This window comes from Plecotus auritus, assembly GCF_963455305.1.
Source record: "Plecotus auritus genome assembly, chromosome: 9".
In the NCBI taxonomy this organism is placed as follows: domain Eukaryota; kingdom Metazoa; phylum Chordata; class Mammalia; order Chiroptera; family Vespertilionidae; genus Plecotus; species Plecotus auritus.
In genome coordinates, this window is record NC_137783.1 from 125,927,456 (window position 1) to 125,943,996 (window position 16,541).

The 16,541-nt window shown below is 48.9% G+C and overlaps 1 protein-coding gene across 5 annotated transcripts in view; it reads left to right on the forward strand.

Moving 5' to 3' along the window:
- NAV2 (neuron navigator 2) overlaps positions 1-16,541 on the forward strand; it is a 695,198-nt gene that overhangs the window by 551,962 nt on the left and 126,695 nt on the right. For all 5 annotated transcript variants that reach the window (XR_013958993.1, XM_080640408.1, XM_080640409.1 and 2 more), the window contains one exon: positions 108-497. Coding sequence is in view for 4 of the 5 variants with exons in the window: in XM_080640408.1 (XP_080496534.1) it covers positions 108-497 (390 nt within the window). In the remaining variant the exon portion in view is untranslated. The remainder of the gene's footprint in view (positions 1-107; positions 498-16,541) is intronic.

Sequence of the window (16,541 nt, forward strand, 5' to 3'; positions counted from 1 at the left end):
TCTTGTATATGGGAAATCGTTCATGATTTTAAAAACATTAAAGAACATATAAACTGCAAAGGATTCTAGGCACAGTGGGCTCTAACCCAAGGCTTTTATGTGTTCAGCACATTAGAAACCACGTTTGACACCAACGTCACCACGGAGGTCAGCGGGCGCAGTATCCTCAGCTTGACGAGCAGGCCCACTCCTCTGTCCTGGAGACTCGGCCAGTCCAGCCCTCGGCTCCAAGCGGGAGATGCCCCCTCCATGGGCAACGGGTACCCGCCTCGAGCCAATGCCAGCCGGTTCATCAACACCGAGTCGGGCCGCTACGTGTACCCTGCCCCTCTGAGGAGGCAGCTGGCGTCCAGGGGCAGCAGCGTGTGCCACGTGGACGTCTCGGACAAGGCCGGAGACGAGATGGACCTGGAGGGCCTCAGCGTGGACGCCCCCGGCTACATGAGCGATGGGGACGTGCTGAGCAAGAACATCCGGACGGATGACATCACCAGCGGGTGAGTCCTTGGGGTTTCTCTCTTCACAGAGCGGGAGAAGGCTTGGCACCTAGTGTTTGTTTGTTTATTTGTGTTGGCAGCACTTGAAGTTCTCTGGAGCCCATCAAACTGCCTACTTCACTTTCTGCCGTCCACGTCCAAGGCTGTGTGGTGCGGAGGGGAACCTTCTGGGACAATCACGTGACTTGGGCCCTGGTCCAGGCTTGGCAGCTCCTCACTGGGTGGTTCTAGCAAGGCTCCACCTGCAGCCAGAGTGACACTTGACAACAAACCACACGGTGTCAGTTCTTTAATCAAAACCTGGCACTTAGGGTGGAGTCCAGCCTCCTCAGCATGGCCTACCTGGTCCTACGGGGTCTGGCTCTTACCTGACTCTTAGATCGCACCATTTTCCGCCCTCCTCACTCCCTGCTTCCCCTGGTGAAGCTGTTCCTTGCAGTCCTCAGTCTCATCAAGCTCTTCCCTGCAACAGTGCCTTTGCACCCTCTGTTTCTCTGCCTGGCTTGGTTCCTTCGTGTTGCTCAGCGGGCATCTCTTTGCAGGAGCCCATCTGGACCATTCAACTTGAAGTAGTTTATGTAGCTTTGCCCCTTACCCTGTCCTCTCCATCACCCTGTCTTATGTTCCTCTGAAACCTTATCACTGTTTCAAATTACTCTGATTATTTGTGTATATTTTATGGTCTCCCCATCCCCTCCTGCTTGCAATAATAAGCTCCATGAAGCAAGGACATTGTCTGGCTTGTCCACTGCCAAGTGCCCAGTGCATTATACATCTGGGAGTTGTAGATATTGCTGAATTGAAGAGCACATGCATTCATGGGTGACAGCACAAACCCAACCTCTCTGTAATGAGCTGCTTGCTGCCTAAGCCGCGCTGTGACCACGTGCAGTTCTAGGCCTCCCTCTGGTTCCCTGCTCTACTCCCCGATCGTGGTGTAAACCAAAGATGCATCTGTGTATGCCACTTGCCTGAGACTTAATCTGTTCCCCTCACTTGCATGGAAGTTTTCCAAGATCTTTCCCTCTTCTAGCATTCTAGCAGCCAAAATTATTGACAGTAAAAATCAGGCATAAAACTTATGCCACTCATTTCCATAACAGTGATCAAGAACCCATGGGTGAATCAATATTTTCATAATTAAATAATAGTTAATTCTCCCACTATGTACCAAGCCCTGTGCTAGGTGCTTTATGTATATTTCCTTCTTCTGTCTTCACAGCAATCCTTCGAGGTAGGTGATATCACAATCCCCATTTTATGGATGAGTAAACTGAGGCTCGGGAAGGTAAATTAACTTGCCCAAGGCCCTACAGTAGTTAAGGAGCAGAGCCCAGGCCCAGCAGCTCCAGAGCCCTGCTCCTTAGCCACTGTGCCTCACCATCGTGCCCAGTATCTCATTGCTGCATTGAAGTAGCACAACTGGAATTTATTTCAAAATTAATTTACTTTTGCTTAGTTCTACCAGTCTGACTAGAAATGTTCTTTGAGTTAATTAAAAGTTTAGACATATAGGTGTTTTGGCTTTCTGCCTGTTACTTTAGAAGCATCCTGTAGTGAAAATTTGGATGACAGGAGCCACCGAACCCTTATAACCTAACAAATTTCTGCCATCCAGAATGGCTGGGAGAGTTGATGGACTGATAAATGAAATGATCCCGTTAACCTTAGGGCATCATTTTTGTGTTTCTAGTTTTTTGTAAACCTACAATAACCTATGCCTATTACTAAAATTAAGCTGCCTGTGATTTAATCTTTTCATTATTAATTAGAAGACTTTTGGAATCCAGCATGGCCTCAAGGTTTTCATTAGCAAATCTCACTGTCATATACTACCAAGAAGTGGTTACTTTGCAACTTTTGTATCCTGTAATAGTTTATTTTATTGTTGGATCCGCCTCTGAATCCTCAGTAGATGGTCAGTGTCGATTTTGATGCAGTATTGACAGTTTCCACAAGGTGGAGACATTGAAACACTAAAGCTTGAACCTTGGTGAGAAAGTCCTAGTTTTCTTGGCTACTCAAACCAGAGCCTTTACCCCTGCTAACAAGCACAGATGTTTACCTTTCAGCTCCTGCTCTGGGAAGCTGACATTTTTTTTTTTTTTTTTACAAAGTGAGCTATCTCTCAGAGCAAGTGTAGATAACGGTGCAGACATGTAAGCAAACCACCCGATTACTGAAACTAGAGAACTCCGGTCTGGTTTTTCTTCTCACATTCTCTTAATGTAGAAATTTACCTCCCAAAGGAGGAGAGATGGCCCAGGTGGCACTTGCTGCTCCTCCTGGTTGTGACCTTCCAGAATGCGAGCTAAGCGTGGCTCCACTCTGCGGGAATGCACACGAGTGTTTGCTCTGGGGCTACGTTATCAGTTTGCTTCACATGCTGAGTCCGGGGCAAGTCATTGAATGTCCTTTGTACTCATTCCTTTTTCCTTTGATAAACATGACAGAGTTGTAGATATTGAAGGACTGGTCACTTAGCCTCTGCTTCAGAATCTGCGAAATAAGTCATATTACCTAGGCAATCAGTGTAGTGGAAAGAAAACAGACTGAGATGTCAGACGCCGGGAGCTTAAAGCCGGCTCAGCCCCTGTGAGCTCTGTGGCCCTGGGCACGTCATCCACTTCGCTGGGCCTGGAAGCACTGTCATTAACATGGTCCTTAACCTTCTAAGTTAGGTCTCTCTGTGAGGTTGCATCCGATTAATGGCAAATACCTGATAAAGCCACAGCGTCGCAGACAGGGTCTAGGTATCTTATCAACCTCAAACAGCCAGGCACTTGGAAACAATGAAATGATTCAAGTCTTCATCCAGATGTGTGTTTGGCTTAGTGGGGACAGCCTTGATGTATGAGTAATATATAAACCCCTGAGGAGGCTCTTTGAAAAGAGTTCTTGTAAAAGTTTACAGCAAGTTTATTTAGAAAGCCTGGTGTGGAGTAAATTCTAGTTTCTGAAAACCTATGGCCTTTGTTTTTAAAATGACACCTCTGCTTGGGGTAACAGCTATCTTTTGATGTCTGTAGTTCATCGTCTCCACTGGATAGTACGCACGTGTGTCTGTGTGTATCGTTCAGGTCTACCGAAGGTGGGGCTGAAATGACATTAATAAGAACCTAGTGCGGAATGTGTGCATGCGTGTGTGTGTAAATTAACTCCCTGTATGTGCCAGCCACATCTAAGGACTTTACAAGTTGCCACCTGACCTCGCCACTTCCTTTTATTAGATCGATAAATTGGGCTTTGACTATTGTGAGTAGGAAAGAGTTTAAAATAACAGATGAAGACATTTCTTACTAAGTTTTGATCTGTGAAGTCAAGCCATCTACTCATCTTCTAAGCATTCAGGGTGACATATGGTGCAGAATAAAATTAAGGGGACAGACTTAGCACCCATATGTTTGGAGAGATGATTGTTTTTCTTTTCCAAGGAGGCACTGAGCTGTATAATCTTCTAAAGTATGAATATACATCCCCTCCTGGGGAAAAAAAATGACCATTTACATTTAGCATCAGAAAATTATCCAAGCCCCTTTGATGGCTTCCCATTGCCTGTGGGAACAGATCTCAACTTCTTCACAGAACATGGGAGGCTCTTTATGATCCTCCCCTCAGTCACCCTCTCTGACTTAGCCCTGGTCACATCTCTCCTCAAACCCCCACACGCCCCACCGCTCTAGGCTACCTGCCATTCATTACAGAAGGCTCTTCCCTGCATTTGCAAAGCTCTGTGCCATCAGGACATGCCACTTCCTTCCCAGAATTCCTTTCCCATCAAGCCCATCGAACTGACCCTAAAATAAACACCACCTCTCTGATGCCCTCCTGACGTTTCCAGTCAGAGTTAGCTCTGCCTCGTGCGTTCCTGGTGGCTTTGGTTTACAGCCAACCTTGTGGGTGAGCCTTTCACTTTGCATGGGAAACTGTTTGAGAGGGCCTGGACGGTGTTGAGGAAACAGATTTGAGTTTTAGTCCTGGCTCTGCCACCTGAACTGGAACAAGTTCTTAATCTTTGGGAATTAGAGATGAGACTTGAAAAGCACCTGACAGCCGAAACCGGTTTGGCTCAGTGGATAGAGCGTCGGCCTGCGGACTGAAGGGTCCCGGGTTCGATTCCGGTCAAGGGCATGTACCTTGGTTGCGGGCACATCCCCAGTGGGGGGTGTGCAGGAGGCAGCTGATCGATGTTTCTCTCTCATCGATGTTTCTAGCTCTCTATCCCTCTCCCTTCCTCTCTGTAAAATATCAATAAAATATATTTTTTAAAAAAAAAGAAAGAAAAGCACCTGACAGAGTCTGAGATGCTCAAGAAATGGGCAGCGTATGTGTGCACATGTGTGCACACATGTGGGTGCACGTATGTTTCCTACTCCAAACGTGTAGGTCCTAGAAGGCAGACAGTGCCCATTATTTTTCTAAACTCAGAGACTAGTACAGATAGGTATCTGATGGTTATTTTGTGAATGGTCTATTCTGCAGCCCTACCCTCACAGGACCTTGGGCTTATATAACTTGCCACAACCAGCTGTGTCACTCAATGGTTCTGTTTACAGAACACTTGGGGAAATCAGCTTCACCTCTGGTGTCTTTTGGTGCGATACATAGCTCCACCTAGTGGCCAATATAGGATGTGACGCTGTGGTTTTGATTGCTTTTAACTCTTAAGAGTCCTTATATCGGTTTACGACTGAGGGCGGAGGAAATGGACATTGTAATAGTTGGCTTGTCTTCCGATGTAGCCTGCTGAGTAGTCTAGTGTGGGAGAGAAAAAGGGGTTTTGAACAAGTTGGGCTTCAATGCTGACATTGTAATGGCTGACGTCATCCCTGCCATGTGGCAGGGATTCCTACATCAATGGGTACCGTGTGCACACTGGTGCCTGCTGGTAGACTCAGTGCCTTAGCAGCTGAGGAACCCATCCTTGCTGAAGTTCCGGTAGCTCATAAACATGTCAGGGTGTGTCTTTATCAGCTTGGGCTGCCCTAGTGAAATACCATAGCCTGCGGGCTCAGAGCAGACTTATTTCTCACAGTTCTGGAGGCGGGAAGTCCAGGATCAAAGTGCAGCATGGTGGGGCTCCACAGAGAGCCTCCTTCCCGGCCTACTCTGTCCTCACATGGCGGAGAGAGGAGGCTCTGGTGTGTCTTCCTCTTCTTATGAGGGCACCAATCCCATCATGACATCATCAAACCCAAACACATCCCAGAGGTCCCACCTCCTAGAACCATCATATTGGGGGTTGGGGCTTCAACACATGATTGGGGAGGACACAAATGTTTAATCCATAACAAGGTGTTTCATGCTTCCAGGCATCACATGTGTAACACTCTGTGATTGGGTTGCCTTTTCATTACTGCCTACCAGGTTGCCTCCTTGCGGGAGCCTTCCCTGATTCTGTCCAAGCAGAGGCGGCGATTCTTTCCTCTGGGCTTCTGTGGCACTTAACATGCCCATAATAGCACCGGTAGCACGACCTCAGAATTATAAACACCTCTGTGTGTGTGTGTGTGTGTGTGTGTGTGTGTGTGTGTGTGTGTGTGTAAAATCAAACAAGGCACCCATACAACAGTTTTAGTGCACTGATTATGAGGAAGGAGCCCCATAGCCATTATAAGCCCTTAAAGGTTAAGTCAAATCTATCTTAAATGCTTGCATATCTCCATTGGCTGGCCCAGTGCCTGGCTGTTCCTTAACATGTTAAGTGCCATGTCAATCACTGGTGACTGACACTATACTTTCTGTCCGGAAGACAAAACAGGCTGGGCGCTTAACATGTTAATAAGTAGTCAACACATATTTGCTGAATGAATGCTACACCTGGCCTTCAGCAGACCAAGACCAGTCGCCTGCCTCTGAATGAATATGTGCCTAAGACGGAAGCCCCTTGAGCTTGGGGACCAGCCATGTACTGTTCCTCTCCTTGGCCCTGTCTTATACTGTCCCATTATTCCAGACTTGGACCACCTCAGCCCCAATGAGCCGGACAGTGACAGTACAGGAGAAAAGAGGCAGCTCGGAGAGTGGACCATGTGCCATGGGGTCATGGAGATGGAAGTGCCTCTGTTCTTCTTTTTCTTTATCTGTTGACCACGATGGGACAGATGTGCGAGGTGTTTGTCACCAATTCAGCAGAGCACACAGCACGCAGCCTGTGAATCAAACATGCAGCACCGACAGCAAGAAAGGCTTTCTTATCTGGTGACTGTTTCTCGTGACCTTCCCAGGCCAGATCTGAAGCGACCTTGACAGGCTGTTGTTCCTGGCAAATTGATGGGAAGGAGGGGAAGCCAGAAACTCCTTACAGCCAAAATTGCACCCCGGAGCCAAGACAAATGATTTTAGGCAAGGCCGTCCTAGAAGGCGCCAGGTCATGGCGGTTCCAACAGGGCGTGGCGGGCAGTTCTGGGATTTGACAGGAGGGGCTCTTGTTTCTCTGGGTGGTTCCCTTCTAAAATAGTCTTGGCTTGTGCAGCTCTGGGAAGGCTTATGAACTCCAGGTTGCCAGTCAGCCAACTGCCGGGTGGGCCTCAGTGGGGTTAGAAAGGTTTACCTGACGTGGGAGGATAAAGACTCAGCTCTGAAGACAAATCTTTAGGGCCTTGGGCAAGTAACTTGGCCCTAATACACTGCCATACTCTTCAAACACACACTCTCTCTCTCTCTCTCTCCCTCTCTCTCTCTCTCTCTCTCACCCTCTCACACACACACACACACACACACACACACACACACTCTAGAGCTAGAATAAGAAGCCTCTAGGCCCAGAGTCGCCCGATACGTTGGAGAAGGGGCTGGGCCAGGCCCTAGTCAAGGGGTCTTTCTATTTCCCTCTTCTTCCCTCAGTGGCTTCTCACTGACAGGTCTTACCGATGTATGAATTCACAGAAACCATAAACACCACTTCCTGTCTGATATTTTCCTTAGTGTTAAATATCCCAGGCAAATACAATGAGCCCTGTTTTCACAGGCAGCTCTGTAGGGAGAGTAAGCAAGAATAGGGAGCCATGCATGGGGCAGGGTTCATTTCCCCAAGTGTTGCCCACTCAGTGGCAGCTCTCCCTGTGTGGTTGTGATGTCATGAGACATGGGCAGTGTGGCAGCTCTCCCTGTGTGGTTGTGATGTCATGAGACATGGGCAGTGTGGCAGCTCACCCTGTGTGGTTGTGATGTCATGAGACATGGGCAGTGTGGCAGCTCTCCCTGTGTGGTTGTGATGTCAAGAGACATGGGCAGTGTGGCAGCTCTCCCTGTGTGGTTGTGATGTCATGAGACATGGGCAGTGTGGTAGCTCACCCTGTGTGGTTGTGATGTCATGAGACATGGGCAGTGTGGCAGAGTCATGGCTCCGGCTACTAGTCTCGGTCGTCCCCGACGGCTGGGGAGGCATCAATTGTCCGCTTCTTCTTGCATCCACCGTGGGCCCACTTGATTTACAGAGTGTGAGAAATCTATTGGGCTTTATCAGCAGCTGGAGAGGCACTTTTATCAGAGGAGAAAGAACAACTGAGCTAACAACATGCCCAAAAGTGGAGAGATTATCCAGCATTCTCTCACTTACCCTCACCACTGTTGGTGACTATGGATTTAGCAGGCAGAGACTGGGATTTAAAAAGAAGATTTATTGGCCAACAGCCCCATGGAGAAATGAAGTGTGGTCCCACCCTGACATGGGCAGCCCAGACTGCCACTCATAACTAATAGCCTCATGAGTTATGGGTAAGAGAGAAAAAAGGGGTGTCTCATCTTCTCAGGAAACCAGGATTAGGCCCTGACTTGAATTTCCAAGGTTGCTTTGAGATTTGAATCCTGTGGGGACGGAAAAGGAGAAGGAAACATGGGTGCTTTGGGAGAAGCAAGTCAGGCCTCAGCCCTTCTTGAGTGGTCCCTGAAGGGGCTGCTCACCCTCTGATCCTTGGCGACACCCTCCTGGTCCTGAAGCTTTCCAAGGCGTGGGCTCTCCTGGGAACTGGCAACCATTCCTTTGGCCTGCCTTCAGAGGAGGCTCCAGGCAAAAGGCAGTAAAATTCCATTTGAAAGTGTTTATTGAGTTTGTTGTGTACTAGAGACTATGCCAAAGGCACTGAGCCCAAGGGGAATGAACAAAACCCAGTCCCCAACTTCTAATACCATGGACAGGAGCTCATGGAAAGGAAGTGTGTCAGTCACTACAGGAGTGCTGAGCTGCAGAGATCAGTGAGGGAATCAGTGAATTCTGTAGGGAGAATTGACAGAAAACAAAGAGCCTACTGTGTGGTAGGGGCAGTGGGAAGAGTGTAGTTGTGGAGCCCGAGCTGGATTCTGGGGCTGGCAACACCACTCCTAGCGTGTGTGCAGGTGCAAGCTACTGAATGCCTCGTGCCTCTCTCACAGGGGAGTTGTGGGCTCCCATGAGATTGTACCTGGATGGAGCGCTCAGTGGATGGCACTACCCTCAGGTCTACTAGCAGCAACAGCATCTTGAAAGGTGCACAAGTGGCCAGGCTGATCAAGGTCAAGAGCAAGGGCATGAGAACACATGGACGTGGGGCATGTTTTCCCGAGAATGGTGCCTGGGAAGGACTGGAGCGGGTGGGCTCGGTCAGAAGCTATCAGGGTCCAGAGAGCGGGGATGTGGCTCTATGTGAGGCCGAGGCCTTGGGAACAGATGCACAGAGGGTTCGAGGGACTTTTCACATGATTCAGCCTGACATGGGGTCATTTGACAAGGAGCACGAAGGTGTCAGATAGACAAGGACAATTTCCAGGTTGCAGCCTGAATGAAACCAGCTGGGAAGTAGTTGACCTTTGTCCTCAGCACCCTCAGTCCGTTTCCGGTGCTCCCTCTTGCCTGTTGACACCCACCCAGTCCCTCTGACTGTCTCAGGCCTCAGGGACCAGGGATGGCTGAATGTTTAAGTAGAGCAGCCTGTGGACTGTAATTCTGGGGGCTTTGGGAAAACCCCAATCTCACAGCCTTCCTAGGCTTGCCCCAGAGAAGCATGGGGCCCAGTGGGGGAGGTTCCCTGTGCGTCAGCACTTAATTCTAACACAAGGCAGGTGGCAATAAATGTTAAAATTGAGAGGCATGATATGGGGGCTCCAAAGGGAATCTGAGAATAGAGCAAGCCAGCGGGGGCCTTTAATGTCCTCACTTCATCCTTCTGGGAAGCCAGCTTCCCTCATCTGCACATGAGAATAATATGTCTGGAGTTGCTGTAATGAGATACCAACACATGCGAAGTGCTGGTACCGTGCCTGGGGTGTTATAGATCCTTCCAATCATCCTCATGGTAATGATGATGCCACCAAGATTAAATGGGACACTGTGTACACATACTACCTAGTTCAGTGCCTGGTGCAGGATGAGAACACTCAATATATTTCATTCTCTTCCACCCTTACTCATTGCCAACCTGGAGCACCCTCTCCTTACAGTGGATGGGGTTTGAGATGAGACTGTAACTGACACTCACATGACAAATACGAATACCCCTAAACACTCCAGCTGACAGACAGATAGACAATCACTGTGCTGGGTTTGCAAACCCTGCTGTGGTGAGTCAGACTGAGCAAGGCACTCCTTCGCACCCTCTGGACTGCCTGCTGCCTGTCGAGGTAGACTTCCTGCCCTGCACAGAGCTCTTCATTGGTAAGCAACGTCAACATGGTGACATGTGGGCATGACTCAGACTGGCCCTGGGTGTTTAACAGGGAGATTCCACCTTGGGTTCATTAATCAACGCTATAGAGAGACTCTGTATTTTCGTTATTTCAAATCAACAAACATTTAACAAATATCTCCTTGGTCCCAGGCTGTTCTCTGGGGTAGGACAGACGAAACTTGTTCTTAGGGCTGCCCCATCTGGTTCTCGTTATTTTGGAGGTTCACTTTTGGTCCTTATAGGTTCTCCTCAGGATAAACTTGGGACCTGTGAGCTTGCATTTATGGAGAGGTAGTTACACATACAGGAGAAACATCCTCCAGCTCTGTAGCTCTCGGTGGGTGGCGGGGATGTATTGCACCCCTTCCATATGCTGAGCATCGTAACCCCCAGACCCTAGCTTTATACGACATCGTTTACACTTGACGAATAAGGAAAATTGTCACTTAATGGTTTGAAGCCCATGGAAGAGATGAAAAAGGTGGCCTGGCATTCTGTTGTTTCTTTCTCTTGGCGCCCTGGAATTTCAGTGTGACTTGGTGCCTCTGTCACTTTGCTGGACATTAGTTGGCTATTCTGTCGCCTCCTTCAGGACCAACCCCTTGCAGGCAGGCTCCTCTTTCTCTGCTCAGTGCTTCACAGATGTGCCAGGAATGGGGAGAACTGAGGTGTCACGGAGGGACCCTGAGGTCCCCTTGTCCTGTGAAGTTTTTGCACAGTTTTGTTATGTTCTCGTGTAGCTCCCTCTAGAAAACCCAGTCCATATATATAAATTTTTATCTTACGCGTATAAATCACTGGGAAAAAAATACCCTTCCCAGTTATTTTTCAAGGGGCAGCAGCTACAGAGCCGCTCAACAGATTTATGATGGCAAGGTTGGAGGATACCAAGTTCGAGTTGAGGTGAATATGAGAAGAAACATTTGGATGAGGTTGGGAGGATTTGGCCCTGGGACAGTAAGCCCATGTTGAAAGACTCAAAAAAGTAGGCCATATGTGCCTGTGCTCAGATCAAGATAAGAAACTGCAGTTTTGTTGAGCACTCATGATCCTCCCATGATCCTGCTCGGGGTCATGGGGTTATGGAAGACAGAAGTGGAGTCAGAAGACCTGGCCTCACCGTCCTTGCTTGCCATCTGTGTGTTCTTGGGGAAATCGCTGCCTTTTCTGAGCCTGTTTCCCATCTGTTAAATGGTAACCTTCCTCTCAGGTGTGTGGTGAAAAAGAAAGGAGATAGTTTGACACACACAGAATGGAAGTTCCCTTCAGCTTTTCAGAGTTATTGCATCCACTTGCCTTCCCAATCCTTTACTGTACTTAGAATATTCACTGAGATGATCTCATGCTATTTCTTAGTCCTGAGTATAGTGACCACATGTCTGCCAACTGGGTCCGAATTGGTCTGTGTATTAGGGTTCTCCAAAGGGAAATTTTACAACTTGAGTCCAAAGGCAGCCTGGAGACAGAATCCCCTCTTCCCTGGGGAATATCAACTGATAGTCTTTCTTTCCTTCAACTGAGTGGGTGTGGCCCACCCACATGCTAGAGGATAATCTGTTTTCCTTAAAGCCTATTGAATTAAATGTTCATCTCCTCTAAAAAGTACCTTCACAGAGACATCTGGACTAGTGTTTTCCCAAATATCCAGTACCATGGCCTAGCCACACTGACACATAAAATTAACCATCACCGTCTGCAGCATGGTCCGTGGGAATGAGTCATCTGGGTCAGGAGGCAGCTGACCTGCGGCCCAGAGACAAAGAGCAGCGCATCAGCCCCTAGAAACATCTGCGAGGGCTCCGGGCTGCCGCGTCCTGCCTGGCTGTGACCACAAATCAAGACGCTGTGCAGCCTTGGAAGAATCATGGCATCCCTTCCAGAATCCCTGGGGTCCTGATAAGAAATCTCCCTGAGAAATGGAAGTTTCCACCTTTCCTCTTAATCCCGAAATAGCTACGGAATGAGACAGACACCAGGCATGGACAGCTCTGGAGGCCTGAGGATTTTCGAGACCCCAAGTAAAATGAGAGTCCCAGTCAAAGGAGAGGTCCACGTCTGTCTCCAGAGTCTTCTAGCTGTAAATCAAGCCCCCATTCACTTCTTGATCTTGGGACGCGTGGGAAACAGGGGTCTGTGTTTCTCTCTGCTGTGTTGTCAGAATCCGGGTCCCAGGCCCCAGAGCCTTGTGCTTGTAATCGCCCGGTTATCAGTTTTGAAACCAGAAATCTCGCATACTTGAGCCGTGAAGTTTAAAGGGTGAAGTTGTCAGAGACATGGGACGGAATAAATGTGGTGTTGGCTCTGAAGGAAGAAGTCACCCAGCAGTGCCTGCTAACACAGGCCCTCCCTTCTGCCTGGTCCGCAGCAGCCGTTCTGTGATTCCTGGCAGCGAAACTGCTTTGCGGTCCCTGTTATATGCTAGGCCCCGGGCTGAACTCTTTACGTGTAATGTCTCACTCATTCTTCAGACCAGTTCTTTGAGAGAGGGGCTGTTTTTCATTCTCCTTTTGCAGTTGGGAGACCAAGATCAGAGAGGTTAAGTTGCTTGAACAGGTCACACAGGTAGTAACTGCTAGAACCATGTGTTCAACCGGGCTGAATTCACAGCCCTTGCTCCAAGAACTCTGCAGTGTGGCTTTTCACTGAAGCTAGACCCCATGCTCTGATGGATGGGAGGCAAGGCCAGAAAGGAAGAGTGGGCACCTTCTGGACATCGGAGTCCCTGGCTAACCCCCTGTGCCATTTTAAGGAGCCATAAATGGAGCTAAAAGGTGGTGTTCCGAAGGGTGAGGCGCAGAGGGCCGCGTTGCACGGGAGCTTGAAAATGCTTGGGGAATGCTTGCGCGGGGACCACAGGATGGCCAGGCCGGCGGGGCCGCAGCCAAGGCAGATACTTTCCTTTGCCTCAAAAGCATTATTATGTGTTTCATTTCAATTAAACACCCCAGGTCTCTAGTGCAGCCTTAGAAACACTTGTGTCAACATTCCCCGGGTGCCTGTGCAGAAAGTAAATGGGGGCAAAACCGGTTCCTTGGATGTCGGAAATGAGAACCAATGATGTGGTTGGGGGCAGGAAGGTTCTGCTCCGGAGCCCGTGTCGCATGGTGACTTACTGAGGTGCCTCCCACAGCACGGCTCCGGCTGCTAAAGCTCGTGGAGCTGGGTGTGTCCGTCACCTGCCTCTGTAGATGGGGAACCTGAACTTCTCCAAGGAAATTCTACTCTCAGAGCCCCCACCAGCTGTGATCCCAAACAAAACACACAATTACAAGCTCAGCGCCACCTGGGGACCTGAGAACCATGCGTGGCGAGTGAGAGCTTTATTAATCGAGTGACTTTTGCTTTAACTCTGTGGGAGCTGTTAATTAAAACCACTCAACCATGGAGTTGGGAGAAAGGGAGGGAGAACAAAATTGAGGACCGCTAACAGATTGGCTTCCCTCACGCCTCTGCAGGCTGGTGCAGCTATTGTAGAAGTTGACACAGACTTCACGGTTGAATAAACCATTCACCCAGGATACGTGTGCGGTTCCATGGGAACAGCTTTCATTAATGTCCTGCAGCCAGGCCCTCTGGGTACAAAGAACCTGCCCAGCCCCTGACCACGTCTATAAGCTAGTTAGTAATCACAATCATGTAATCATAGGAATAGTAGCAGCTACCGTTCATGGGCATTTCTGAATGCCAAACCCTGTCTGCAGCACTTTGTATGCATTATCTCATTTCAGCCTCGCTAACTAACCTGTGTGGTCTTCCGCCTGTTCTCCGGACGGGGACACCACAAGAGAGCAGTAATCTGCCCGAGGTTACAGAGCGGGTGGGTTAGGCAGCCAGGCTGACCACCACACAGGAACGAGGCCACCATGTGTCAGGGTTCTCACTGAAGCTGTGTAAACATGTCAAAAATCTACTCCTCTTCTTACCCCCAAACTCGTTTCTCCTCCCGTGTTTCCACACCCATTTCTCTTCCACAGCCGGAACCTAGAAGGCGCTCAGACTTTTCATTCCCTTGTCCCTGGAAGGCCGGCTCTAAGTTGGCTGATCCTGTCTCTTTGGCATCTCCTGCCATGTTTTCTAGTCTCCCTGCTCATATTTCTCCCCAGAGGTCTGCAGTCAAGCCTTCCTTGTTTTCCTTGCCTCTGATCTCAGTGCCCATCCAACAGATCCGTCCTACCTTTCAGTGAGAAAAATCTTTCTAGTGTGTAGACCTGATCACATTATCACCTGGCACCACATTGCCTTCTCAGTAAACTCTGTTTTAGCTTCTATTGTTGATTAACAAATGACTCCAAAACCTAGCTGCTTGAAGCCACCACGTTCTTATGCTCACGGGGACACATGGGAAACGGGGGTCTGTGTTTCTCTGCATCAGGAATTGGGACAGGTACAGTGAGAGGGCTGGTCTGTGCTCTACCTCATCTACAGCCTCGGCTGGGAGCCACCAGGGCTGGTGCTGGCTTGATGCCTGAGGGTCCATGTCATCCCAGAGCTTGTCGACTCACATAACTGACACTTGGCCTGGGAAAATTGAAGGTAGGACACTCGTGACCTCTCCACGTGGCTTCCTCACAACATGGAGGCCCTAGGATGAGTAGATTTCTTACCTGGGACCTCAGAACTCCCAAAGGTGAGTGTTACAGTTTGCAAAGTGAAGCTGCATCACCTTTTATCACCCACCCTCAGACCTCAGAGTGTCACTATCACCCTACTGGGTTAAACAAAGCAGTCAGCCCTCCAGATTCAGGAGGAGGGGACATAGATCCTCTTTCTCAATGGGAGGGTGGCAAGGTCACCTTGAAGGTCATGTGGATGGGACAGGAAACATTGCTGTGGTCATCTTTGGAAAATACAGCCCGCTATGTCCTAACCCTCTATTTCCCAGCATGACATACAAGGCCACGTTGGTGTATAAGCTCCATGGAGGCACAGACCTTGTCTGTCTTCCTGACCACTATCTCCTGTGCCCAGCACAGTGCATAGCCCTCCCTTTTATTTGGGGGGCTGATGAGTGATGGATTCACTTGCCGAAGCTCATTTCTGTTATCTCCTCCTCCCCTCACGCCCACCCCCCGATGGGCAACCCGATCCTGCCACTCTGGACCACTGACATTTTCTTTGATGTAGAACCACATTCTTATAACTCTGGGCCTGTACATGCGTCTGTTCTCTATCAACCCCTCTGCTCTCAGTTGCCATCCACCTGCCACAGTCCTTTAAGGATCTGCTGAGGCTAGGAAGCCTTCCCAGGCAACCCCAGCAGACATGGGGCTCCTCCTCTGGGTTCCCAAACACCTGTTCATACCTCCCAGTTCTTTTTGGCTTTGTCTGTTTGTATAACAGTCCCCAAGACCAAGATACCCTTGAGCAGGGGGATTGTGTAATTTACCCCTGCATTTCTAACTCCTGCCAGATGTACTGTCTATGCTCCATAGTGGGGGTAGAATGAAGGGAGAGGGAGAGTAGTATTTCATAGCCATAATGGCAGCCAGTGTTTGTCGAGGGCTTTTCACATGGCAGTATTAGCTCACTGAATTCTTACAGAAATCCTAGGAGGTCTATAACATGTTATCACCCCCATTGTACAGATGTAGAAACTGAGGATGAGAGAAGTCACTTGTCTAAGGTCATACTGCTGCTACAGGGTGCAGCCAGTTTCGGGAAATGTGAGGACTCAGCCATTGAGGCCCAAGCCCCTTCCCTTTGGGTGCTGCCACCCACTGGGTTTTAGGTTCTGAGACCCAAAGATGTACTGTAGCTAGGTTCTAGAGAGGTCTAGAAATCCTAACCTTTAACCGGATTAGTGGAATAATAATATGGGAAGCAATAGAGTATCTACAAGTTAGACAAAGTCTGTTTTGTTCTCTGTGCCAGGTTTTAAGGGGAGCAGAGTCAGGCAGAGGTTTGTTTAGGTAAAGGGAACAAGGAAGGTGAAGGGTTCAAAACCCAAAACATAACAGAAATGTTTGTAGAAACAAATCTGCTTGATGTGGAAAACTCTTAGAAGAGGGTAAATTCCAGAGGACCAAACCCGAACAGTAGGTGGAAGTTAGACTTCAATTTTTCATTTCCTAAACACAGGGATGACCATTAATCAGTGAAAGGAAAATATGCTGAAAAGTAGACCTGCCCAAAGCAGGCTGGGCTGCTTTTGCAAGGGCACGAGCCCCCTATTCCTGAGCGTAATCAAGTAGAACCTGGGAATCTGTGTCCACACATTGCAGAGCGATTTCTGTGTGAGGTGCAAGGCTGAGACGTGACCTTTAAGAGTTCTTTCTGGTCTAAGATGCAGAGTGTCCAGGCTCCCATAGGAACCACCGAGGCTCCGATACCGATGGAGCAGAGCTGGTGTTATGTTCAGGAGAAAGAGGTCTCTTGGACAAGTCAGGCTTTCACAGGCCGC